Source organism: Oryctolagus cuniculus, chromosome 9 (assembly GCF_964237555.1).
Source record: "Oryctolagus cuniculus chromosome 9, mOryCun1.1, whole genome shotgun sequence".
NCBI classification, from domain to species: Eukaryota; Metazoa; Chordata; class Mammalia; order Lagomorpha; family Leporidae; genus Oryctolagus; species Oryctolagus cuniculus.
The window spans coordinates 72,611,268-72,636,740 of record NC_091440.1 but is presented as its reverse complement, the minus strand read 5'-3'; the positions used below and the strand labels follow the sequence as shown (position 1 = coordinate 72,636,740).

The following is a 25,473-nucleotide window of genomic DNA, read 5'->3' as shown; positions in this document are numbered from 1 at the left end:
AGGGTCCTGGAACCAACCCCCCAGGGATGCTATGGGCCGACTGTACTCACCTTTGTCATCCTCTGCTGTTACACTGGAAGTGAGGATGGACGCGTTTTCCAAAGCTGTCAAAGCTGTACCAGGTACATTTTTCTCCCACTGCCACCTGTGAGGGCCTGGTGAGCCGGCTTGCCTCAGATGCACTGACTTACTGCCTGGTTCTGAAATGTAAAGAGGAATGCCAAGCATGTCATTTTATTTATTCCTCTATAGCTACAAAAGTACCCTAAGGATTCAGAAGTATTTATTTTCTCTTTCAAACTCAGATTTAGCAACAATGTTCCTTCAAATCTAAGTAGCAAAGGAAACAAACAAACAAAAAAGGTAAAATAAATCATTAAAGTGACTGAATTTGGAGGGCTGGTGTTGTGGTATAGCAGATAAAGCCACTGCCTGCCATGCCAGCATCCTATATGGGCACAGGTTTGAGTCCTGGCTACTCTACTTTCTGTTCACCTCCCTCAAAATGTGCCTGGGGAAGTATTGGAGGAGGCCCAAGTACCTGGGCCTCTGCACCCATGTGGGAGATCTGGATGAAACTCCTGGCTCTTGGCTTCAGCCTGGCCCAGTCCTGGCTGTTACAGCCATTTGGGGAGTGAATCAGCAAATGGAAGATCTCAATCTCTCAGTCTCTCTCTCCTCCTCTCCCTCTCTTTATCTGTAACTCTTTCTAAATAAATAAATTAATTAAAAAATATATATTTATTTATTTGAAAGTCAGAGTTATACAGAGAGAATAAGAGACAGAGAGGGATGTGGGCAATCCCAGCAGTTAGCCTGAGCCCAAGCACATTTCTCCCCACTCCCACCTTCTGCCAATCAGGTGAACTGCTCCCAGGTGTGGCCAAGGCCCATTAGGCCCACCTGGAAAGCTACGTGACCTTCAAGCTGACTGGAGAGGCATATTCACACCAGATCAGTTCTGTCCTATAGTCAGTGTTTCCCTGAGTTAGTTACACCCCTTCTCCCTGCTCTTTAAAAAGCCTACGTGGCTGTTAATAAAGGGACATGTTCATGGAAGCCTGTCCCCAGTGTTTCTTTATGGGAAAGGACACCTCTGCCCTGCTCTTCCCCGATGGTGTGGCTTTGCAGGACCAAGCCAGAGAGGAAGAAAGAGATCTTCCATCCACTGGTTCACTACCCAAATGGCCTTAATGGCCAGGGCTGGGCCAGGCCGAAGCCAGGAACCAGGAGCTTCTTCTGGACCTCCAACATGGGTGCAGGAGCCCAGGTACTTGAGCCATCTTCCGCTGCTTTCCCAGGCACATTAGCAGGGAACTGGATGGGAAGTGGAGCAGCCAGGGCTCAAACCAGTGCCCGTATGGGATGCTAGCTCCACAGGTGTTCGTTTTAAAAGCTATTCCACAATGCCCATCCTAAATAAATAAACCTTTAAAAAAATAAAAGCAACTGAATTTTTAAGAAATAGTATATATGTAGTTATAAAGTATACGATGTACAAGGAAGAAGCTCCAGGAGGACTTCCATATCCACAGTAGCCTATGCTTTCTATGGTAGATAACAAATGCTACATTTCCTAATGGCTCTTAACAAGAAATCATATTCTCTTTTTTAATGTGTATATACCTCTTTAAAAAGTTTTTGTTGACTGATTTGTTTGAAAGGCAGAATGAGAGACAGAGTGTGCGAGTGAACAGGGTTGGGGGAAGGGGGGAAGAGCTATCTCCCATCTGCCGGTTCACCCTCCAAATGCCCACAGCAGCTGGGTTGAGCCAAGCCAAAGCTAGGAGCCAGTGAACTCCATCTGGGTCTCCCACATGGGTAGCAGGGACTCACGGACTTGAGCCATGTCTGCTGCCTCCCATGGTGTGCATTAGCAGGAAGCTGCCCTGGAAGTGGAGGAGGGAGGACTCAAACCAAGCACTCAACATGGGATGCAGGCATCCCAAGTGTCTTTTTATTTTTAATTTATTTGGCAGGTAGAGCTACAGACAGTGAGGGAGACAGAGAGAAAGGTCTTCCATCCACTGCTTCACTCCCCAAATGGCCACAATGGCTGAGCTGGGCCGATCTGAAGCCAGTAGCCAGGAGCTTCTTCTGGGTCTCCAACATGGACGCAGGGGCCCAAGCATTTGGGCCATATTCTACAGCTTTCTCAGGTCATAGCAGAGAACGGGATCAAAAGTAGAGCAGCTAGAACTTGGACTGGTACTCATATGGGATGCCAGCACTACAGGCGGCAACTTTACCTGCTATGCCACAGCACTGGCCCCAGTAATAAGAATTTTCAATGTGGTTTGTTGTAATGGGCTTTTCATGCTATAATCTTTTTCTTTTTTAAGATTTAAAAATTTATTTGAAAAGCATAGAGATAGAGAGAAGGAGAGACAGAATCAAGAAGGGAGCTGTTCTATCCAGCCATTCCCTAAACGGCCACAACACCCAGGGCTGGGCCAGGCAGAAGCCAGAAGCCTGCATCTCCATCCAGGTTTCCCATGAGGGTACAGGAGCCCAAGCACTTCTGCTGCTTTCCCAGGTGCATTAGCAGGGAGCTGGGTCAAAGGTGAAGCAGCAGGGACTCATTTGGGATGCCAGCACTGCAGGTGGCAGCTTAACCTGCTGTACAATGCAGGCCCCCATGCTGTAATCTCAAACCAAGACATTTTATAAGGCTGCTATTATTGTGGCTCATAACACGGTACTCCCAAGTATGGCACTTTGATATGCTGAGTGCTTTGAACTAAGGGACATTACAAGCCCTCAGAAGCAGCCTCGGAATCAAGATCTCTAGGACCTTCTCCTGCCCTCCTGTTCCCAACTCTCATTCTCCCCCAAAGTGAGTCACAGAAACCAGAATTCTTCTTCCCCAATGTGGACTATAGAAACTAGAACCCTGGGGCCGGTGCTGTGGCATAGCAGGTATAGCCGCTGCCTGCAGTGCCGACATCCCATGTGGAAGCTGGTCCGAGTCTTGGCTGCTCCACTTCTGATCCAGCTCTCTGCTATGGCCTGAAAAAGCAGTAGAAGATGGCCCAAGTCCTTGGGGCCCTGCACCCGTGTGGGAAGATGTGGAGGAAGCTCCTGGTTCCTGGCTTCAGATCAGCACAGCTCCCACCCTTGCAGCCAACTGGAGAGTAAACCAGCAGATGGAAGACCTCTCTCTCTCTCTGCCTCTCCTTCTCTGTGTGTGACTCTTTCAAATAAATAACTAGATCTTTAAAAAAAGAAAAGAAACTAGAACCCTCTTCCTAAAGTAAGCTGTAATCCTAAACCTATCACACTAGCCCTCTCCCACCTTTGTGCCTCAGACTGGCCATCAAGAAATTCTCTGATACACCCTTGTCATCAGACCATCATTCCAGGGAAGGAGTCCTGTCCCATACCTGGGAGGAAGAAGTGCTGTACTGAGAGGCCGAGAAGAAAGCTGAACAGGCAGGCCTTGCTGGATTTCCCTTCTCATTCTATTACCATTAAGCCATACCCTTTGTCTAATCACATGTCTGCACACCCATCCACGTATTATCATACCTAAGCATAAGAATGACACTTTTTCTGGGTCTTTGTGTCTTCATTATGAAGGCTTCTGTGACATGTAATATGTTGATTAAATTTTTCTCTCTCTTTCTTTTTAAAGATAGATTTTATTTATTTGAAAGGCAGAGTTACAGAGAGGGAGAGACAGGGAGAAAGAGACCTTCCATCCGCTGGTTCACTCCCCAAATGGCCACAATGGCTGGAGCTGGGCCACACAGAAAGCAGGAGCCAGGAGCTTCTTCCAGCTCTCCCACACAGGTGCAGGGGCCCAAGCACTTGGACCTTCACCTGTGGCTTTCCCAGGCACATTAACAGGGAGCTGGATCAGAAGTGAAGCAGCCAGGACTCAAACTGGGACCCATATGGGATGCTGGCATTGCAGGTGGCAGCTTAACCCATTCTGCCACAATGCCGGCCCCTCTCCTGTTAACCTGTCTTTTGTTATAGGGTATTGACCATGTCCTTTTTGATGGGTACGGAAAGGTATCATTCCTTTCTGCCCCTACACTAGACGAGAGTCCTCACCGGCACTTACTAGGATCACTTCTGTGCCATTGCTGGGTTAGCTGGGGTCAAGACATGTAGACAGGCATATGAATTTAGAGTCAGTCTAGTGTGATAGCCCAGCTCCTGCTGAGGATGTGGACATCCTCCAATTAAGAAGAAAAGGAAACCCGCTTTTGGGCAGCACACTGCACAAAGGTACAACTGCAAAGGGCATTTCCTGCTGGCACCATCACAGATGGCGGGCCGAGGGAGTTTTAGCAAAGACTCTGTACAGAAAATGAATTCATCTCTGAATACCGTGGAGAGGGAATTTCTCAAGGTGAAGTAGACTGGAGAGGGAAAGTAGAAGATAAATAACATGTGCAGCTTTTTGCTCAACTTGAACAATGATTCTGTAGTGGATGCAACCAGCAAAGGTAACAAAATTCATTTTGCAAATCATTCAAGGAATCTCAACAGATGCAACCAGTATCTGTAATCTGAAGTCTGTGGGGACTAAAAGAGAAATGGAAATCCCTTGACATCTGCTAGTTCCTTCCTCCCCTTCCTCTCTGAAACAGCTACCTGAGCTTCAGGAACCTCGGGTACCACGGGCAATTTAGAAAAAGAAAATGCAGTTTGAAATTCTGAGTTTGCAAAGTACTGTCAGAATGACTTACAGTACTGAGTTTTAAAGTTAACATTTTTTTTTGACAGGCAGAGTGGACAGTGAGAGAGAGAGAGAGAGAGAGAGAAAGGTCTTCGTTTTCCATTGGTTCACTCTCCAATGGCCGCTGCAGCCTGGCACACCGTGCTGATCCAAAGCCAGGAGCCAGGTGCTTCTCCTGGTCTCCCATGCCGGTGCAGGGCCCAAGCCCTTGAGCCATCCTCCACTGCCTTCCCGGGCCACAGCAGAGAGCTGTACTGGAAGAGGGGCAGCTGGGACAGAATCCGGCACCCCGACTGGGACTAGAATCTGGGGTGCCAGTGCAGCAGGCGGAGGATTAGCCTAGTGAGCCAAATCTCTGGCCATTAAAGTCAACATTTTATTGCTTTCTCACTTGCTGCAAAAGTGTTTTGTGCCAGTGAATTTTTTTTGCATTAATGCAGAAAAGTACATTTTTCACCTTTGAATAAAGAATACTTAAATTAAAAAAAAAAATAGTGATCAGGGCCAGTGCTCTGGTGTAATGGGCTAAGCCTCTGCCTGTGGCACTGGAATCCCATATGGGTGCCAGTTCATGTCCCGGCTGCTCCTCTTCTGATCCAGCTCTCTACTGATGGCCTGGGAAAGCAATGGAAGATGGCCCAAGTGCTTAGGCCTCTGCACCCATGTGAGAGACATGGAAGATGCTCCTGGCTCCTGGCTTAGGATTGGCTCAGTTCCAGCCATTACGGCCACCTTGGAAGTGAACCAGCAGATGGAAGATCTCTCTCTGTCTCTTCCTCTCTGTCTGTAACTCTCTCAAATAAATAAAATCTTTTTTAAAAATAGTGATCTAAAATCACTATCAGCGAAAAGGAATAATTTACACAGATAAAACCTGAAAACATTACATAAGTTAAAGAAGCCAGACCCAGTAGGACAAATCTTGTGACATTCTGATTAGGAAATATAAAGACAAGCAAATTCATAGAGACCTGTCGCTCCCCGTCTTCGTGGAGGAACGACACAGGACCCTGCGCTGTTCTTTTGTCTGCTCAGCCCTTCCCGGGTTTGCTGCTGGTTCTTCCCGGGTTGGCTACCGTCCCTTCCACCTCCGTGGAGGGGCGGGCCCCCAGCCACTTTCCCCACTTCCGCGGGGGAGCGGCACACCGCCAGCTGGCTCTCTCGGGGGCTGCACAGGTGTTCCTTCAGATAGATGTTCCTGGTGCATGTTGTCTCTCTCCTCCTTTATAGTCCTCTTCCACCAATCCCAACTCTGCTACCCACACGCCGAGTACGCTGCTCTCCTCCAATCAGGAGCAGGTCCTGCTGTTTATTGGTTGAACTGGAGGCAGCTGTGTAGAAGCTGTTTTCTTCTCTCCCAGCGCCATATTGTGGGAGAGCAGATGCATAGAATAAGTCCTAATTCCAGTAACTTAGTCTAGTCTGAGTTGCTCCCCACAGATCCCCCTTTCTTTTTATTTTTTGGCATTGATACGCGCCTGTCTTTGGTGCCCTGCGGCACACACTCTGCTCTGCTTGCTAGAGTTGCCCACAGGTGCTTACAAGCCCTATCAATCAGGCAAACCGAATCCGGGTCCTCTCTTCGCCATGTTGTGAGGAGGTTTTTAGGCGCTGATGTGTGCCTGTGTTTGGTGCCCTGCAGCGCATGCTCTGCTCTGCTAGAACTGCCTGCAGGTGCTTACAAGCCCTATCAATCAGGCAAACCGAATCCAAGCCTTCTCATTGCCGTATTGTGGGGAGACTTATTGGTGTTGATAACGTGCCTGTCTTTGGTGACCTGCAGCCACCCACAGGTGCTTATTGTCTTACTAATCAGGCAGACCGAATCCAAGCTCTCTCATTGCCGTGTTGTGGGGAGGCCTTATTTTTCTCTATTTCTCTACCTCCGGGCATTCCTATTTCTCCTATTTTACTTCTATCTGCCAGTATTCCTATTTCTCTCATTTTACTTCTAAACTTCTGTTTCTCTTATCCCTGCGGCATCCTGGCGCCCACCCCGAGACTGCTTCTCGGCGCCTCGCCCCGCAGCGGGTTCCCGGCTCTGCGTGGCTTCAGCCCGCGCTTCTCTCATCTGCGCGGCTTCCCGGCGCCCGCCCTGCATCGGGTTCCCGGCTCTGCGCGGCTCGGCTTCGCGCGCTCCGCAGTCTCCACGGCCTTCGCGCCCGCATCACGGCCTTCGCGCTAGCCCCACATTCCCTATCTATCCGTGCCCCGTGCGCTCTCCCCACTTTTGCCCCGTGCGCTCTCTCTGTGCGCAGCGGCTTCCGCGAGTCACACAGCCCAGCTCACGTTTCCGCCACCGGCATTCAGTCCAAGTTCCCCGGGCTAACCTGGCGAATTCCAACCTGGCGGCCCATGTCTCTGCCTCTGGTTCCAGATTTTCATCTTTTGCTCCCCGGGCTGACTTGAAGAATTCCAAGATAGCTTACGTCTCCGCCTCGGCCTGCCCCCATGGCTTCAATTTCCCTAACATTTTTCTCTACCCGGTATGTTTCCCTAACTTTTCTTCCAACAACAATATTACCCTCTCATTTCTCCCGGCTTCTCCCCACAGTCCGCATCCGAGTCCAAGCCTCCTCCAGGTTTCACTTTCGCTTTCAATCTCCTAGCTTCCCCGCCATAGTCCGCATCCGAGTCTATGAAAGCTTTCACTTTCGCTTTCAATCCTAACTTCTTTCCCACAGTCCATATCTGAGTCTATGCCTACGCTTTCGATAGCTTCTTCCGGCACCTTTTCCGTCCGGCTTTCCCCTAGGCTCTTTGCTAGTCTCTCCGGTATTTTCCCACTTCTTCCCGTTTCTTCCCTCCTAAGTTTCCTATCCGAGTCACGGCACCATTATGTCGCTCCCCGTCTTTGTGGAGGAACGACACTAAACCCTGCCTAGGCTTCATATCCGAGTCACAGCACCATTATGTTGCTCCCCGTCTTCGTGGAGGAACGACACAGGACCCTGCACTGTTCTTTTGTCTGCTCAGCCCTTCCCGGGTTTGCTGCTGGTTCTTCCCGTGTTGGCTACCATCCCTTCCACCTCCGTGGAGGGGCGGGCCCCCAGCCACTTTCCCCACTTCCGCGGGGGAGCGGCACACCACTGGCTGGCTCTCTCGGGGGCTGCACAGGTGTTCCTTCAGATAGATGTTCCTGGTGCATGTTGTCTCTCTCCTCCTTTATAGTCCTCTTCCACCAATCCCAACTCTGCTACCCACACGCCGAGTACGCTGCTCTCCTCCAATCAGGAGCAGGTCCTACAGTTTATTGGTTGAACTGGAGGCAGCTGTGTAGAAGCTGTTTCTCCCTTCTCAGCGCCATATTGTGGGAGAGCAGATGCATAGAATAAGTCTTAATTCCGGTAACTTAGTCTAGTCCGAGTTGCTCCCAGTTGCTCCCCACAGAGACCAAAACAAACCTGAGGTCACCAGGGATTGGGTTGGGGCTGGGGGCAGGTAAATGCAGGTTTATTTTTTTTTAACTTTTATTTAGTAAATATAAATTTCCAAAGTACATCTTACGGATTACAATGGTTTTTTCCCCTCCATACCTTCCCTCCCACCCGCAACCCTCCCAACTCCCGCTCCCTCTCCCATTTCATTCACTTCAAGATTCATTTTTAATTCTCTTTATATACAGAAGATCAATTTAGTATATATTAAGTAAAGATTTCAACAGTTTGCACCCACACAGAACATAAAGTGTAAAATATTGTTTGAGTACTAATTCTAGCATTAATTCACATTGAACAACACATTAAGGACAGAGCTCCTACATGGGGAGTAATTGCACAGTGACTCCTGTTGTTGACTTAACAAATTGACACTCTTGTTTATGGTGTCAGTAATCTCCCTAGGCTCTTGTCATGAGTTGCCAAGGCTATGGAAGCCTTTTGAGTTCGAGGACATCGATCTTATTTAGGTCATAGTCAAAGTGGAAGTTCTCTCCTCCCTTCAGAGAAAGGTATCGATGGCCTGTTCTTTCTACTGGGATCTCACTTGCAGAGATCTGTCATTTAGGTGTTTTTTTTGTTTGTTTGTTTTTTTTTTTTTTTTTTTTTTTTTTTTTTTTTTTTTTTTTGCCAGAGTGTCTTGGCTTTCCATGCCTAATGTCTAAAATACTCTCATGGGCTCTTCAGCCAGATTCGAATGCCTTAAGGGCTGATTCTGAGGCCAGAGTGCTGTTTAGGACATCTGCCATTCTACGAGTCTGCTATGTATCCCGCTTCCCATGTTGGATCATTCTCTCCCTTTTTTACTCTATTGGTTAGTATTTTCAGACACTAGTCTTGTTTATGTGATCCCTTTGACTCTTAGACCTATCAGTATGATCAACTGTGAACTGAAATTGATCACTTTGACTAGTGAGATGGCATTGGTATATGCCACCTTGTTGGGACTGAATTGGAATCCCCTGGCACATTTCTAACTCTACCATTTGGGGCAAGTCAGCTTGAGCATGTCCAAAATTGTACATCTCCTCCCTCTCTTATTCCCACTCTTATATTTAACAGAGATCACTTTTCAGTTAATTTTAAACACCTAAGAATAATTGTGTGTTAATTACAGAGTTCAACCAATGGTATTAAGTAGAACAAAAAAAAATACTAAAAGGGATAAAGTATTAAGTTGTACATCAACAGTCAGGACAAGGATTCATCAAGTCACTGTTTCTCATAGTGTCCATTTCACTTCAACAGGTTCCCTTTTTGGTGCTTGGTTAGTTGTCACCGATCAGGGAGAACATACTATTTTTGTCCCTCTGGGACTGGCTGTTTAATAGGTTCAGAGTTTCCATCTAGGGCAATGAAAAGTTGGCTTTTTTAAGTTTTTATTTTATTTATTTGAGTGGTAGAGTTACAGACAGAGGGAGAGAAGGAGAGAAAGGTTTCCCATCCACTGTTTCACTCCCCAGATGGCTGTAAATGCTGCAGCTGAGTAATCTGAAGCTAGGAGCTTCTTTTGGCTTTTCCATGTGGGTGCAGGGGCTCAAGGACTTGGGCCATCTTCCACTGCTTCCCCATACCATTAGCAGGGAGCTGGATAGGAAGTGCAGCAGCTGGGACTCGAACTGGCACCCACAGGTGGAGGCTGAGCCTTTTATGCCACAGCACCAACCCCAAGCAATGAAGTTTTGGAAACGTGGTGATGGCTGCACAATATTATAAGTAAAATTAATGGTGTTGAATTGTTTGCTTAAAATTTCCTAAAATGGTAATTTTGGCTACATATATTTTATTGCAATAAAAAACAAAAAGTCAGCCTTAAATAACATTTTCATGACTGAAAACACGAATAATTCTCTTACGTGTATTTTGAGGCCATTGTCATCGATAATGAAATCCTGTCTTTTGCAAATAAAAAATGAATGCAACTGGAGATCATTATGCTTAGTGAGATGAGCCAGACTCACAAACATCATATGTTTTCTCTGATGTATGGTAGCTTATATATAGAATACAAAAAAAAAACCCTAAATGTATAAGGATAAAATTGACAGTTTATCATCTGATGGTCATTTACAACCCTTGTCTATATTCCTGTGGAACAGTGGTCTTTCTACATTTTACTGCTGAACACTATATTCAGTGGAGTATTAAGCCTGTGATTATAAAGTAAATTAGAAGTATGCTATGGCAAAAATTAAAAGAAAAAAAAGGAGGAGGGAGGGAGGTTTCCTTAAGTTCTCAGATTGTATCTTTGAAATAAATGAAATTGGCTGGCGCTGCGGCTCACTAGGCTAATCCTCTGCCTTGCGGTGCTGGCACACCAGGTTCTAGTCCCGGTCAGGGCGCCAGTTCTGTCCCGGTTGCCCCTCTTCCATGCCAGCTCTCTGCTGTGGCCAGGGAGTGCAGTGGAGGATGGCCCAAGTGCTTGGGCCCTGCACCCCATGGGAGACCAGGAGAAGTACCTGGCTCCTGCCATCGGATCAGCGCGGTGCGCCGGCCACGACGGCCATTGGAGGGTGAACCAAAGGCAAAGGAAGACCTTTCTCTCTATCTCTCTCTCTCACTGTCGACTCTGCATGTCATAAAAAAATACATGAAATATGTTCTTTTTTAACAATAAAAAATATATTTTAAAAGAAAAATGAAGAAACAGATCAAATAACTGGTGACTTACAGAGGCTCACCCAGCAGTGCAGGACTCCAAGACTGATGATGTCGTCACATGTCAAAGATGCAGAACTGCTTCCCCGCTGGGGCCCCACAGCCTTTCAATATCTCAGAGCACCCAAGGGCAGCCAGTGCCCCATAGATGGATGTCTCAAAAATGTCATTTTAAAGCACTTACCGTCGAGTTTGCTTCATTTCCCAAGGTAATCCTGATTCTGCTGGTGTCTGCTTAAAAAGAAAAAGGTGGGCAGAGAAACACAGGAAGAATCACCTGATGAGTTCCCTAATGGGATCAGCACAAAGCTTGAGAGACAAGTGAGGTTCTTCAAGGCAAGGAACCTGGGGCCGGTGCTGTGGTGTAGTGGGTTAAAGCCCTAACATGCAGCGCCGGCATCCCATATGGGTGCTGGTTCAAGTTCCGGCTGCTCCACTTCTGATCCCGCTCTCTGCTATGGCCTGGGATAGCAGTGGAGGATGGCCCAAGTCCTTGGGCTCCTGCACCCACGTGGGAGACCTGGAAGAATCTCCTGGCTTCAGCTCAGCTCTGGCTGTTGCAGTCATTTAGGGAATGAACCAGTGAAATGGAAGATCTCTCTCTCACTCTCTCTTCTGCCTCTCCTTCTCTGTGTAACTCTTTCAAATAAATAAAATAATTATTAAAAAAAAACTTGAAGAGGGATTCCAGGCTTTAATCACACAATAACACACTCCACGTGTTCAAAGAAGCTATTTCTGTTGTTAATTCCTGATGTTAAACTCTGAAAGTTTAGAGACATCTCCATTCACTTAGGTCTCTGTCTCTCTCTCCCTCTCCCTCTCTCTGTCACCTTGCCTTTCAAATAAACAAATCTTTAAAAAAAACATAAAAATAAAAAATTGCTATTGTGCGGCAGGCATTTGGCCTAGCAGTTAGGACATCAGCTAGGATGCCTGCATCCCGCATCAGAATGCTTGAGTTCAATTCCCATCTTGGGCGCCTGATTCCACTTCCTGTGAAGGTGCACCTGGGTTCCTGACACCTAAGCAGGACACCTGGACTGTGTTCCTGGCTCCCAGCTGTGGCCTGGCCCAGACCTGGCTCTTGCGGGCATTTGGGGAGTGAACCAGCAGATGAAAGATCTGTCGGTCTCTACCTCTCTTTCTGCCTTTGAAATAAATGAAACTAAATTGAAAAAACATTTCCAGAATTCTTACCCTTTTTTCTTTGTGCATTATGCTTAGACTTTTTGGTTTCTTCTAGTATCTGTTCACCATATTCTGAGATGATCTGAAAATTAAAGTTGGGAATTTATATACATCTCTTTAGACACTGCTGTAATGTTATTTAATTATCAACAATCTTCAGCACAATAATACTTAAGTTGAAAAATAAAAAATAACATTTAAGAATACATGTAGTTAGGCAGAGAGATAAATATAGACATTTGTATATTATTTATATATAAAATAAGTAAATTTATACATATAAATAAAGACCTGTACGATTACACAAGCCACAGCTGAGCTTACACTTGGAAACAGTATTGTGGGATGAAGAAGAAAAGGGAAGGAAGCATTAACATTTTTTATTTTATTTTATTTTATTTGACAAGCAGAGTTAGACAGTGAGAGAGAGACAGAGAGAAAGGTCTTCCTTCTGTTGGTTCACCCCCAAAATGGCCGCCACAGCCAGCACACTGCACCAATCTGAAGCCAGGAGCCAGGTGCTTCCTCCTGGTCTCCCATGGGGGTGCAGGGGCCCAAGCACCTGGGCTATCTTCCACTGCTTTCCCAGGTGCATTAGCAAGGAGCTGGATTGCAAGTGGAGCATCTGGGACACAAACCAGTGCCCATATGGAATGCCAGCATTGTAGATGGAGGCTTTACCTGCAACACCACAACACCAGCCCCAAAATGGCACCACAGAAGGTTTATGGAAGGGGCAGCATTGTGGTGTAGTGGGTTGAGCAATTGCCTGCAGTGCCAGCATCCCATGTGAGCACCAGTTCAAGTCCTGGCTGCTCAACTTCCAATCCATTTCCCTGCTAATAGCCTGGGAAAACAGCAGAAGATGGCCCAAATGCTTGGACCCAGCACCCATGTGAGAGAAACTCCTGGCTCCTGGCTTCGGTCTTGTTTAGCCCTGTGTGTCATTTGGGAAGTGAACCAGTGCATGGAAGATCTCTTTCTCTCTCTCCCTCTCTATAACTCTGCCTTTCAAATAGATAAATCTTTTTTAAAAGTTCATGAAAAATGGAGTTATAATTAATTTAATAGAAGACAATTTTGAGTTTCATGCACAGCTTTTTCATAGCATTTATTTTTTTTTTTTAGTTTTTTGAAGACCCTCATATATGTGGATTTCACAATTTATATGTACCTTTATGGTATTTTTTATATGAATATATGAAACTTTTAATTCCATTCTCCCAAACTTTTTTTTTGATAGACAGAGTTAGACAGAGAGAGAGACAGAGAGAAAGGTCTTCCTTTTCTGTTGGGTCACCCCCCCCGAAATGGCCACTACGCTGGCGCACTGTACCTTTCCGAAGCCAGGAGCCAGGTGCTTCTCCTGGTCTCCCATGGGATGCAGGGCCCAAGGACCTGGGCCATCCTCCACTGCACTCCCGGGCCATAGCAGAGAGCTGGACTGGAAGAGGAGCAACTGGAACAGGATCTGGCACCCCAACCAGGACTCAAACCCGGTGTGCCAGGGCCGCACTGTAGGTTAAAAGTTTAAAAGTACTCTTGCAAGTGTGTTGACAAGATAACAAGCCCTGGAAACCTGTTCACAGCTGATCCAACAGGCGTCCTACCTCAGGGGGGAAGCACTTCCCCAGGAGCGGAGCTAGGCTGCCTCTGCACAGGAGCGCCGAGGCTGAAGGGCAGTGCAGGGGATTCCTCTTAAACATCTGCTTGATTAGAAACTGCAGCTCGTAGGAGTAATGGGAAGGCAGTGGCCTGATGGAACCTCCACATATTTTGAGGATGAGACTTTTCCAACTATTTGCCTGAAACTAGAAAGTAAAAATGGAACTTGAAAAGCAGAAACAGGGAAAGAAAAAGGAAATTAGAAAATACCAACTGAATTGAATTCATATAAACTATTTTAATTTTATAAATGTACCTCAGGCTGGGTCATTTTTCTTTCCAGAAGTTTCCTTAAGATATTTGTTGTGGCAAAACATGTCAAGCTACTGCTTGTGATGTTGGCATCCCATATGAGTGCCGGTTCAAGTCTCAGCTGCTCCACTTCCAATCCAGCTCTCTGCTTATGGCCTGAGAGAGCAGTGGAAGATGGCCCAAGTGCTTGGGTCCCTGCACCCATGTGGGAGACCCAGAAGAAGCTCCTGGCTCCAGAATTCAGCCTGCCCCAGCCCAGACAATTGCAGCCATTTCGGAGTGAACCAGTGGATAGAACACCTCTCTCTCTCTCTGTCTCTACCTCTCTCTAACTCTTATTTTAAATAAATAAAATAAATATTTCCTTAAAATAAAGGTACTATTCTATAGGGAGCAGCTGTTTAGCCTAGTGGTTAAGGCACCTGCATCCCAAACCAGAGTGCCTCAGCTGGACACCTACTCTGGTTCCTGACTCCAATTTCCTGCTAAAGCAGACCCTGGGAGTCAGAGGTGATGGCTCAAGAAATCGGGCTCCTGCCACCCACTTGGGAGACCTGGATTGAGTTCCCAGTTACCAGTCCTGGCTACTGCAGGCATTTGGGGAGTGAGCCAGTGGATGCAAGCTCTTTCTATCTCTCATATAAATACATAAAATTTAAAAAGATAATATTCTATAACCTTATGGTGGTTCAGCAGAAAGTCAGCATGAACAATAAGAAACTTGCCTGCCTTGCATACTTTTAAAGTCAACATCAATGTTGTTACAAATAAACATTTTAACATAAAATCACAATAATACATATGACTTTTTTAAAAAATCAAATGATACAGAAGACTCACAATATGCATAATATTCTTTTGCTCCATTCTTCCCCAGAAACCCCAAGACTTATACTATAACAACATGTACTTTAGGCTTTTCCAGATTTAAACTACTACTGTAAAATCCTTCTTAACATTCATGCCATTAAAGAAGTTATTGAAGTTTGACAAGTAAAAGAGTGGGGATATAAAATAACACAGTGGAATAACATGCTAAAAGTTTTCCATGTGTAATATATTTATTGGAACCAACATTATCCGTCAGCCTTGCTAATGCTCATATAAGAACATGTTGGTACTCTATCTTGAAAGTGTATTGCCTTATTAATTAAAAAAAGTGAAGACATGAAAAAAACCCAACCTATAACAAAGGAAACTTCAGATAATGAAAAATAAAATTGAATCTGCTTGGCCTCAGGCTTTTAAACAATAATACTGCATTTCTACATTTCCTAAAGGTTTGGGAACAACTGTTTTTAAAAATATATTTATTTATGGGGGCTGGTGCTGTGGCTTAGTAGGTTAAGCCTCTGCCCGCGGTGCTGCCATCCCATATGGGCACTAACTGGGGTCCCAGCTGTTCTGCTTCCAATCCAGCTCCCTAATTATGGCCTAGGAGAGTGTTGGAGGAGGGCCCAGGTCCTTGGGCCCCTGCACTTAAAAGTATATATTTATGGGCCAGTGCCATGGCTCACTTGGTTAATCCTCCGCCTGCAGCACCAGCATCCCATATGGGTGCCGGGTTGTGGTCCTAATTGCTCCTCTTCCAGTCCAGCTCTCTGCTGTGGCCCAGGACAGCAGTGGAGGATGGTCCAAGTGCTTGGGCCCCTGCAACCGCATGGAGACCAGGAGAAGCACCTGGCTCCTGACTTCGGATCAGTGCAGCACCAGCCATAGCAGCCGTTTGGGGGGTGAACCAACAGAAGGAAGACCTTTCTCTCTTTCTCTCTTTCTCATTGTCTAGCTCTACCTGTCAAAAAAATGTATATATTTATTTATTATTTTTATTTGAAAGGCAGAGATAGAGAGAGATCGTCCATTGCTGGTTCATTCCCCAAATGCCCATAAAAGCTAGGGCTGGGCCAGGCTGAATCTAGCAGCCTGGAACTCTAATCTGAGTCTCCCACATGGGTGGTAGGGCCCCAACTACTTGAGTTATCACCCACTGCCTTCCAGGGTGGGCATTAGCCACAAACCCAGGCATTCCAGTATGGGATGTGGGTATCTCAAGCAGCATCTTAGCCACTGCAACAGCATCTGACCCTAAAAATACAAAAACTTTGGCATAAAGCAGAGAAGAGATGAAAGACTGTGTGCCAAAGAATCTGGGCACTGTAGTCCTCCCTGTGTATTCTTGCTAGGAAGAAGAACAAGTATATTTAAGCTTATGAAAAACATTTCTAAAATATTCATGATGTTAAAATTAAATAATTTTATTTGTATATAACAGTGTTTCTCAACATAAGCTGTACATCAGAATCACCTGTGGGTTTTTTTTTATGATTTCTTTATTTTATTTGAAAGGCAGACTTACAAAGCGAGAAAGGGGGGGAAGAGAGAAAGAAAGAGGGAGGGAGGGAGGGAGAGAGGGGGGAGAGAGAGATAGAGATAGAGAGAGAGAGCGAGAGATGACTGATCTTCCATTTGTTTGTTCACTCCCCAAATGGCGCAACAGCCAGGGCAGGACCAGGCTGAAAACAGGAGACAAGAGCTTTATCTGGGTCTCCCATGTGGGTGCAGGGCCCCAAGGACTTGGGCCAACTTCCAGGCTTTCCCAGGCATATTAGCAGGGAGCTGGATTGGAATTGGAGCCACTGAGACTCAAAGAGGTGCCCACGTGTGCTGCTGGCTGGCATCATAGGCTGCGGTTTTACTCACTACACCTCAGCACCAGACCCAGAATAACCTCTTAAAAATATTAATGTCCAGGACACCTTCAGAGTTAGTGTGGGCCCAGGCAGCAGCATTCTCACAGGTTCCCCACCGCGTTCTAACTGGACGGGCAGCATGACAAGCCGCTTGTTCAAACAGATGCCCTCTCCTGAACAGCACAGACCTTCACTTTGCATTACCTTCCTCTGGTGGTGCTGAGGGATTTTTCTCAGCCATTCCCTCTACTGAGCTCTGTGTGCAGTCAAGCACATCTGTGTAAAAGCTTGGTAGAGCTCATTTTCAATTCATGCCCAAAGAACAGAATTTATTTTCATGCAAAGCAACGACTTAATGGAAATCCATTCTACAATTGCTGTTCTTTGCAATAAACTACTGCTAAACAGAAAGGACAAAGTATTTACCATCTATTTTGTTGAATTATTTTTTAAAATATTTAGAAAAACACAACACAATGTTGCAAAGTCTATTTTCTCGTATTTCAGTTACAGAGGAAACACACATGATAAGTAAAATCTAATTTCAAAAAGATTGGTATAAAAATGGTACAGCCATTCTGGAAACGTTTGGCCATTCTTCCGAAAGCTAAACATATAATTATCGTATTATACAGTGATTCCACTCTTGGATATACACCTCAAAAACTGCAATCAGAGAGTTTGACAGACACTTGCTCTCGTGTTCATAGCAGCATTATCCTCAAGAGTCAAAAAGTAGAAACACCCCAACTCCAGTGTCCACAGACACTGTATACTGTATACACACAATGGAATATTATTCAGCCACAAAACGGAATGGAATTCTGATACATGTTCAACAAGGATGATGAGCTTTGAAAACATTATGCTAAGTGGAATAAACAAGACATAAAAGACAACTATTTTATCACCTCACTTACATGAAATATCTAGAATATGCGATTCATAGAGACAGAGAGTAGACTAGAGACCAGGAGCTGGGGGAGAGAGGAACAAGGAGTAATTATTTAATGGGTGTAAAGTTTCTGTTTGGGATGGTGAAGAAGTTTAACAGTGAAGTATTATTGATGATTGTGCAATATTTACAATATAGTTAATGCCACTGAATTATACACATAAAAATGGTTAAAATTGCAAATTGTATATTATATATATATATATATATTTTTTACCAAAAATCTTAAAAATTTAAGAACACTATGGAAAGAAGAAGGAAAGACAAACTACATATAGAACAACAGAAATGAAATAACAGACATTTCCTATTGGTATACATCACAAAAGTGGCTCTAGGCAAAGAAGACAATAATGACAACATAGGAAAACTTTTTCATAATGAATTCATCCTAGGTAAGTGAACTGCCAGCTGGAATTTTCTACATTGCTTAGGACCTAGCCAGAGATAACCACAAGCTTCCAGTTATGTTTTGTACACCATACTTACCGGATGCTTAAGGGTACAGAGTTCATACAGAATGCATCCTAAGGACCAGATGTCACTGGAAACGTAGAGGAAGCAACATATCAGTAAGTAGGTTATGAGTTATTACACGAAAACAGATGCAGATGCATTTTTAAATTAAAAAATGAAAAATTATCCTACTTTTAGTAAGAATAGGCATATTATAAGCAATTCCTAGGTATTTAAAGAAGACATATAGTAATTTTGGTTTAATACTTAGATACTAAGAATAATGATCACAATAAAATTCTCTGCTCCCCAACTTGTACCACTCCCAATCAGGGTGGTTCAGATACCATTTCTTTTTCTTTTTTTTACTTTGACAAGCAGAGTGGACAGTGAGAGAGAGAGAGACAGAGAGAAAGGTCTTCCTTTGCCTTTGGTTCACCCTCCAATGGCTGCCGCGGGCCACAGCCCGCCGGCACACCGCGCTGATCCGAAGCCAGGAGCCAGGTGCTTATCCTGGTTTCCCATGGGGTGCAGGGCCCAAGTACTTGGGCCATCCTCCACTGCACTCCCTGGCCACCGCAGTGAGCTGGCCTGGAAGAGGTGCAACTGGGATAGAATCTGGCGCCCCGACCGGGACTAGAACCCGGTGTACCGGCGCTGCAAGGCAGAGGATTAGCCTAGTGAGCCCCGGCGCTGGCTCAGATACCATTTCAACAGCATTAGGGAATTCAGGGGCAAAAGGAAGGAGTATCTGTGAACTGAGACTGTCAGAGCTGGAGGAGGGCCTTTAGAGGTTCCACCAGACCGCCACGTGCATGGCAGCCGGCCTAAGAGGGCAGCTCCTTGTGGACAGCTCTCTGCCATACGCAGCATAGTCTGTTGCCCTGCTGGCGGGCCTAAGGTAGCACCTCCTGCCTCACAGAAGCCAAATGTGTCCTCTGGCAACATTCTCCAGGCCTAGAGTCAGCTCATGCTCCAAGAGAAAGAGAACAAGACCACTCGTTCTTCCACAAAACAGCTCTTCAAACTCACCAGAGGCCTATGGGTGGTCCTGTGCCCGACTGCCTCATGCCAAGCATCTCAGTTCTCCTCCAGCAGCCTCACTGCCCAGTTGTCATCCTCCAGGCTTTTTCTCAATGACACTCTTGTTATTATTATTTTTAAGATGTATTTATTCATTTGAAAGGCAGAGTTACAGAGAGAGAGAGAGAGAGAGAGACAGACAGAGATCTTCCACCTGCTGGTTCACTCCCCAAATGCCTGTAGCAGCCAGGGCTGGGACAGGCTGAAGCCAGGAGCCAGGAACTTCCTCCTGGTTTCCCATGTGGATAGCAGGGGCTCAAGAAATTAGGCTGTCAGCAGCTGTCTTCCCCAGCACAGGAAGCTGGATCGGAAGTAAAGCACTCAGGATTCAGAAATGGGATGCTGACGTCATCAGCTGCAGCTTAACCTGCTGCACCACAATTCCACTGGGACATTCCTTTTATTTTATGTTTTATTTTAACTAATTGTTTCCCTCGATTTTACTTTTTTAAAATTTCAAGCCTACAGGAGTTACAAATGCCCACATGCTCTCAGTCAGGTTCCCCAATGGTTAATGTGGGGAGCAACTGGGAGCAACTCAGACTAGACTAAGTTACTGGAATTAAGACTTATTCTATGCATCTGCTCTCCCACAATATGGCGCTGGGAGAGGAGGAAACAGCTTCTACACAGCTGCCTCCAGTTCAACCAATAAACAGCAGGACCTGCTCCTGATTGGAGGAGAGCAGCGTACTCGGCGTGTGGGCAGCTGAGTTGGGATTGGCGGAAGAGGACTATAAAGGAGGAGAGAGACAACATGCACCAGGAACATCTATGGGGAACATCTAGCTGAAGGAACACCCGTGCAACCCCCGAGAAGAGCCGGCCGGCGGTGTGCCGCTCCCCTGCGGAAGTGGGGAATGTGGCCAGGGGGAACTGCCCTTCCACGGAGGTGGAAGGGATAGTAGCCAACCCGGGAAGAACCAGCAGCAAACCCGGGGAGGGCCGAGCAGACGAAAGAACAGCGCAGGGTCCTGTGTCGTTCCTCCACGAAGAGGGGGAGCGACATAATGGTGCCGTGACTCGGATAGGAAACCTAGGACGGATATGAAACTTGGAAGAAATGACTCGGATAGGAAACCTAGGACGGATAGGAAACTTAGGAGGGAAGAAACGGGAAGAAGCAGGAAAATACCGGAGAGAGAGACTAGCGAAGAGCCTAGGGGAAAGCCGGACGAGAAAGGTGCCGGAAGAAGCTATTGAAAGCCTAGGCATAGACTTGGATATGGACTGTGGGAAAGAAGTTAGGATTGAAAGCGAAAGTGAAAGCTTTCATAGACTCGGATGCGGACTATGGCGGGGAAGCTAGGAGATTGAAAGCGAAAGTGAAACCTGGAGGAGGCTTGGACTCGGATATGGACTGTGGGAAAGAAGTTAGGATTTAAAGTGAAAGCAAGAAGAAACTTAGATACGGACTGCAGGTTGAAAGTGAAAGTGAAACCTATAAGAAACTTAGACTTGGATACGGACTGTGGGGAGAAGCCAGGAGAAATGAGTGTTAGGGAGGATGAAGCCGCGAGTGCAGGCCGAGGCGGAGATATAAGCCACCTTGGAGTTCTTCAAGTCACCCCGGGGAGCAAGAGGCGAAGATCTGGAACCAGAGACGTGGGCCGCCAGGTTGGAATTCGCCAGGTTAGTCCGGGGAACTTGGACTGAATGCCGGTGGTGGCGGAAACATTCGCGGAAGCCGCCGCGTGCAGAGAGAGCACAGGGCGTGAATAGATAGGGAACGGGGCTGGCGCGAGGCCGTGGTGCAGACGCGAAGGGCGTGGAGACCGCGGGGCGCGCGAAGCCAAGCCGCGCAAAGCGGAGCCGCGCAGATGAGAGAGGCTGAAGCGGCTCAGAGCCGGCGAGGCGCCGAGAAGCAGCCTCGGGGCGGGGCGAGGCGCCGGGAAGCCGCGCGGAGCCCTGAAGCTGCTGGCAGGGCGAGGCGCCGGGAAGCTGCGGGGATAAGAGAAACAGAAGTTTAGAAGTAAGATGAGAAAAATAGGAATGCTGGAAGATAGAAGTAAAATGGGAGAAATAGGAATGCCCGGAGATAGAGAAATAGAGAAATAGAGAAATAGAAAGGCCTCCCTACAACACTGCAATGTGAGAGCTTGGATTCGGTCTGCCTGATTAAGTGAGGCGATGAGCACCTGGGCGGCTAGCAGCTTATGCGCCGCAGGTCACCGAAGACAGGCACGAATTAACATCAGTAAGGCTTCCCCACAATACCGCAATTAGAAGGCTTGGATTCGGTTTGCCTGATTAGGCGATAAGCACCAGCAGGCAGCTCGACCAGAGTATGAGCTGCAGGTCACCGAAGATAGGCACGAATCAACACCAATAAGCCTCCCCACAATATGGCAATGAGAAGGCTTGGATTCGGTTTGCCTGATTGGTAGGGCTTGTAAGCACCTGCAGGCAGTTCTAGCAGAGCAGAGCATGTGCTGCAGGGCACCGAACACAGGCACACATCAGTGCCTAAAAACCTCACAACATGGCGAAGAGAGGACCCGGATTTGGTTTGCCTGATTGGTAGGGCGTGTAAGCACCTGTGGGCAACTCTAGCAAGCAGAGCAGAGTGTGTGCTGCAGGGCACCAAAGACAGGCGCGTATCAATGCCAAAAATAAAAAGAAAGGGGGATCTGTGGGGAGCAACTGGGAGCAACTCGGACTAGACTAAGTTACTGGAATTAAGACTTATTCTATGCATCTGCTCTCCCACAATATGGCGCTGGGAGAGGAGGAAACAGCTTCTACACAGCTGCCTCCAGTTCAACCAATAAACAGCAGGACCTGCTCCTGATTGGAGGAGAGCAGCGTACTCGGCGTGTGGGCAGCTGAGTTGGGATTGGCGGAAGAGGACTATAAAGGAGGAGAGAGACAACATGCACCAGGAACATCTAGCTGAAGGAACACCCGTGCAACCCCCGAGAAGAGCCGGCCGGCGGTGTGCCGCTCCCCTGCGGAAGTGGGGAATGTGGCCAGGGGGAACTGCCCTTCCACGGAGGTGGAAGGGATAGTAGCCAACCCGGGAAGAACCAGCAGCAAACCCGGGGAGGGCCGAGCAGACGAAAGAACAGCGCAGGGTCCTGTGTCGTTCCTCCACGAAGAGGGGGAGCGACAGTTAACATCTGCCACACTTGCATGCTATCTCCCTCTATGTATCTCTGAACCCCTGGAGAAAAGGCTGCAGGTATCAAACACTCACCCCAAACACTCCAGTGTGTACCTCCCAAGAGCAAGGACACACTCTCCCTCATAAACATGCACCATTATCACCCGCAAGCAGAGAACTCAATTATATAGTCTAGTATTTAGTCCAAACTCCAGTCTCCCAATAAATCCCTTGAGGGGTGTTTTGCTCCCAATATAGTCAATTCTACTTTGAAATGAACCTATTTAGTATAGATTGTGTACCCTTTTCAGAAAGCCACTTGGTAGAAAGTAATAAGAGCTTGCAGGTGCTTCTGTCTCTAGGAGTCCATGCCAAAAATACAATATAAGACAATGACATTTTTATGCACAAACAATAAGTTAATTGCAGCATGTTTACAATTCCAAAAACTGGAAACATAAGGGCAAGGACAGAGGAAAAGTTAAGTCAACTTTAGGAAAAGCCATAAAGTAAAATATATGAAGCCTTGATAAATATATAGGAATTTTGAATGTGTGGGGAAATTAATGTAAGGTAAAGTGAAAAAAAATCAGGATATCAAATTGTGTAGAGAATATATTGATTAGTGCTATGGGGAGAAAGGGGAAAACCCCACCAAAAGATTCTTAGTAGTAGTTGTGGAAAGCGGGTGGTTTCCATTTCCTTCTATGTCCAATCCTTTCTGCCTACTCATACCCACAACAGGCACATAGAACTTGTAATCAGAAAAAATACGGTTCTACTTTTTAAATATTTATTTATTTGAAAGGCAGAATAAGAGAGAGAGAGGGAGAGAGAGAGAGAGAGAGAGAGAGAGAGAGAGAATCTTCCATGCACTGGTTCACGCCCCAAATGCCCACAACTGTGGGCTAGGCTGAAGCTCGGAGCCTGGAGCCAGGAACTCCACATGGGTCTCATAGATGGGCAGCAGGGACTCAAGTACTGGGGCCATCATCTACTGCTTTCCCACGTTGCATTAGCTGAATTGGACGCAGAGTAGCCAAGACTTGAACCAGGCACTCTGATATTGTATGCAAGCAGTGGCCTCACCCACTGTGCCACAATACCCACCACAGTCTTAAATCATAAGGCCCTCAGATGAACTTTCAGCAATCAACTAACTTACCAACCAGGTGATTATTACCTAGTCCTGTAAATGTTAACTCAATGACATGATCTAGGGGTTCCCAAATGTTGCTGCATATTGGAATCTCTTGACAAATTGGTCATCTTGAAAAATTGCTGATGCTTGATTTCCATCCTCTGATATTCTGATTTAATTGGCATGGATGCAACCAGGGCTTTGGGATTTTTTAAAGTGGGAGTAGGACTGGCATTGTGGTGCAGCGTTAAGCTGCTGCTTGCAAAACCAGCATCCCACACTGGAGGGCCAGTTTGAGTACTGGTTGTTCCACATCTGATCCCACTTCCAGATGATGCAGGTACACAGCCCCAGTATTTGCACCCCTGCCATACATATGAGAGACCAGGACGGAGCTCCTGGCTCCTGTTTTTGTGTTTGTTTGATTGTTTAGTTTGTTTTAACATTCATTTATTTATTTGAAAGGCTGAGTTACAGAGAGGCAGAGGCAGAGAGAGAGAGAGAGGTCTTCCATCCACTGGTTCACTCCCCAAAAGGCCACAATGGCCAGAGCTGGGCCAATCCGAAGCCAGGAGCCAGGAGCTTCCTCTGGGTCTCCCACCTGGGTGCAGGGGCCCAAGGACCTGGGCCGTCTTCTACAGCTTTCCTAGATCATAGCAGAGAGCTGGATCAGAAGAGGAGCAGCCCCATATGGGATTCTGGCACAGCAGGCAGTGGCTTTTACTGGCTACACCAATGTTCCAGTCCCCTGGCTCCTGATTTTAGCTTGGCTCAGACCAGGCTGTTTCAGCCATTTGGAGAGTGAACCAGCAGAGGGAAGATCTGTATCTCACTATCTCTCTGCCTCTCAATAAAAATAAATACATTAAAAAAACATTTTAAAGTGGGGGCAGCAGACTGGCACTATGTCATAGAAAGTTAAGCCTCTGCCTGTGGTGCCAGCATCCCATATGGTCACCAGTCTGAGTCCTGGCTGCTCCACTTCCAATCCAACTTTCTGGGAGTGCATCTGGGAAAGCAGTGGAAGATGGCCTAGGCACCTGGAGCCCTGCACCCACATGGAAGACTCAGAAGCTCCAGGCTCCTGGCTTCAGCCTGGCCCAGCCCTAGCCATTGCAGACATTTGGGGAGTGAACCAGTAGATAGAAGATCTCTCTCTCTCTCTGACTCTGCCTTTCAAATTAATAAATAAATCTTTTAAAAGAATAATAAATAAATAAAGTTGGAGAAGCAAAGTATGGGAACCAGTAATATAATTCATATTGTTTTTAGAAAAAACTAACCTTTCTTCTGGCATTTATAATGAGCTCTGATTAAAACAGAAAACTATAACATATCTAGAAGCCAGAGAATATGGATTCCACAGTGCTTTCAGATATATATATATATATATATATATATATAGACAGGCAGAGTGGACAGTGAGAGGGAGAGACAGTGAGAAAGGTCTTCCTTTGCCATTGGTTCACCCTCCAATGGCTGCCGCGGCTTGCACGCTGTGGCTGGCGCACCGCGCTGATCCGCTGGCAGGAGCCAGGTACTTATCCTGGTCTCCCATGGGGTGCAGGGCCCAAGTACTCTGGCAATCCGTTATGGGATGTTAGCGTCCCAAGTGGCAGCTTAACCTGTTGTGCCATAATACCCACCCCTAATATTGTACTTAAAATAGCATCACATCCAGCTCCCTGATAATGCACCTGGGAAAGCATCAGAAGATGGCCCAAGTATTTGGGCCCTTGCACCCATGCAGGAGACTTGGAAGAAGCTCTGGGCTCCTGACTTTGGCCTGGCTCTAGCCCAGTCCCAGCTGTTGCAGCCATTTGTGGAGTGAACCAGCAGATGGAAGATTCTTCTCTCTCTCTCTTTCTCTCTCTCTCTCTCTTCTCTCTCTGTCTTTCAAATAAATAAAACAATAAACCTTTAAAAGCACAATAATTGAAAACATTTAATTATATTATTTAACATTAGTTAAAGGACAGGAAGGGAGGAGGAGGCACCATGGACTCCCAGATTTCTGGCATAAACTGGATGAATGGTGATGATATTCCTAGAGAGAAAAAAAGCATAATCAATGGTGGTGTGTCTAGCTTTTTCTTTGATTTTTCTGGTGGTAGGAGCATGGCAGAGGTGGGGCAGAATATGGGAGAAAGGA

The 25,473-nt window shown here is 46.4% G+C and overlaps 1 protein-coding gene across 1 annotated transcript; it reads right to left on the bottom strand.

The window, feature by feature from the left end:
* Nucleotides 1-9: 9 nt before the first annotated feature.
* Nucleotides 10-23,001, bottom strand: LOC103352321 (serine/threonine-protein kinase Nek3-like). Its single transcript, XM_070048953.1, has 5 exons — nt 18,028-23,001; nt 13,587-13,787; nt 11,986-12,058; nt 10,970-11,019; nt 10-200 (listed from the first exon to the last, which is right to left on the bottom strand). The coding sequence occupies exons 2-5, from the start codon at nt 13,680-13,682 to the stop codon at nt 174-176; spliced, it is 246 nt and encodes an 81-aa protein (XP_069905054.1). The 5' UTR covers nt 13,683-13,787; nt 18,028-23,001; the 3' UTR covers nt 10-173.
* Nucleotides 23,002-25,473: the final 2,472 nt, after the last annotated feature.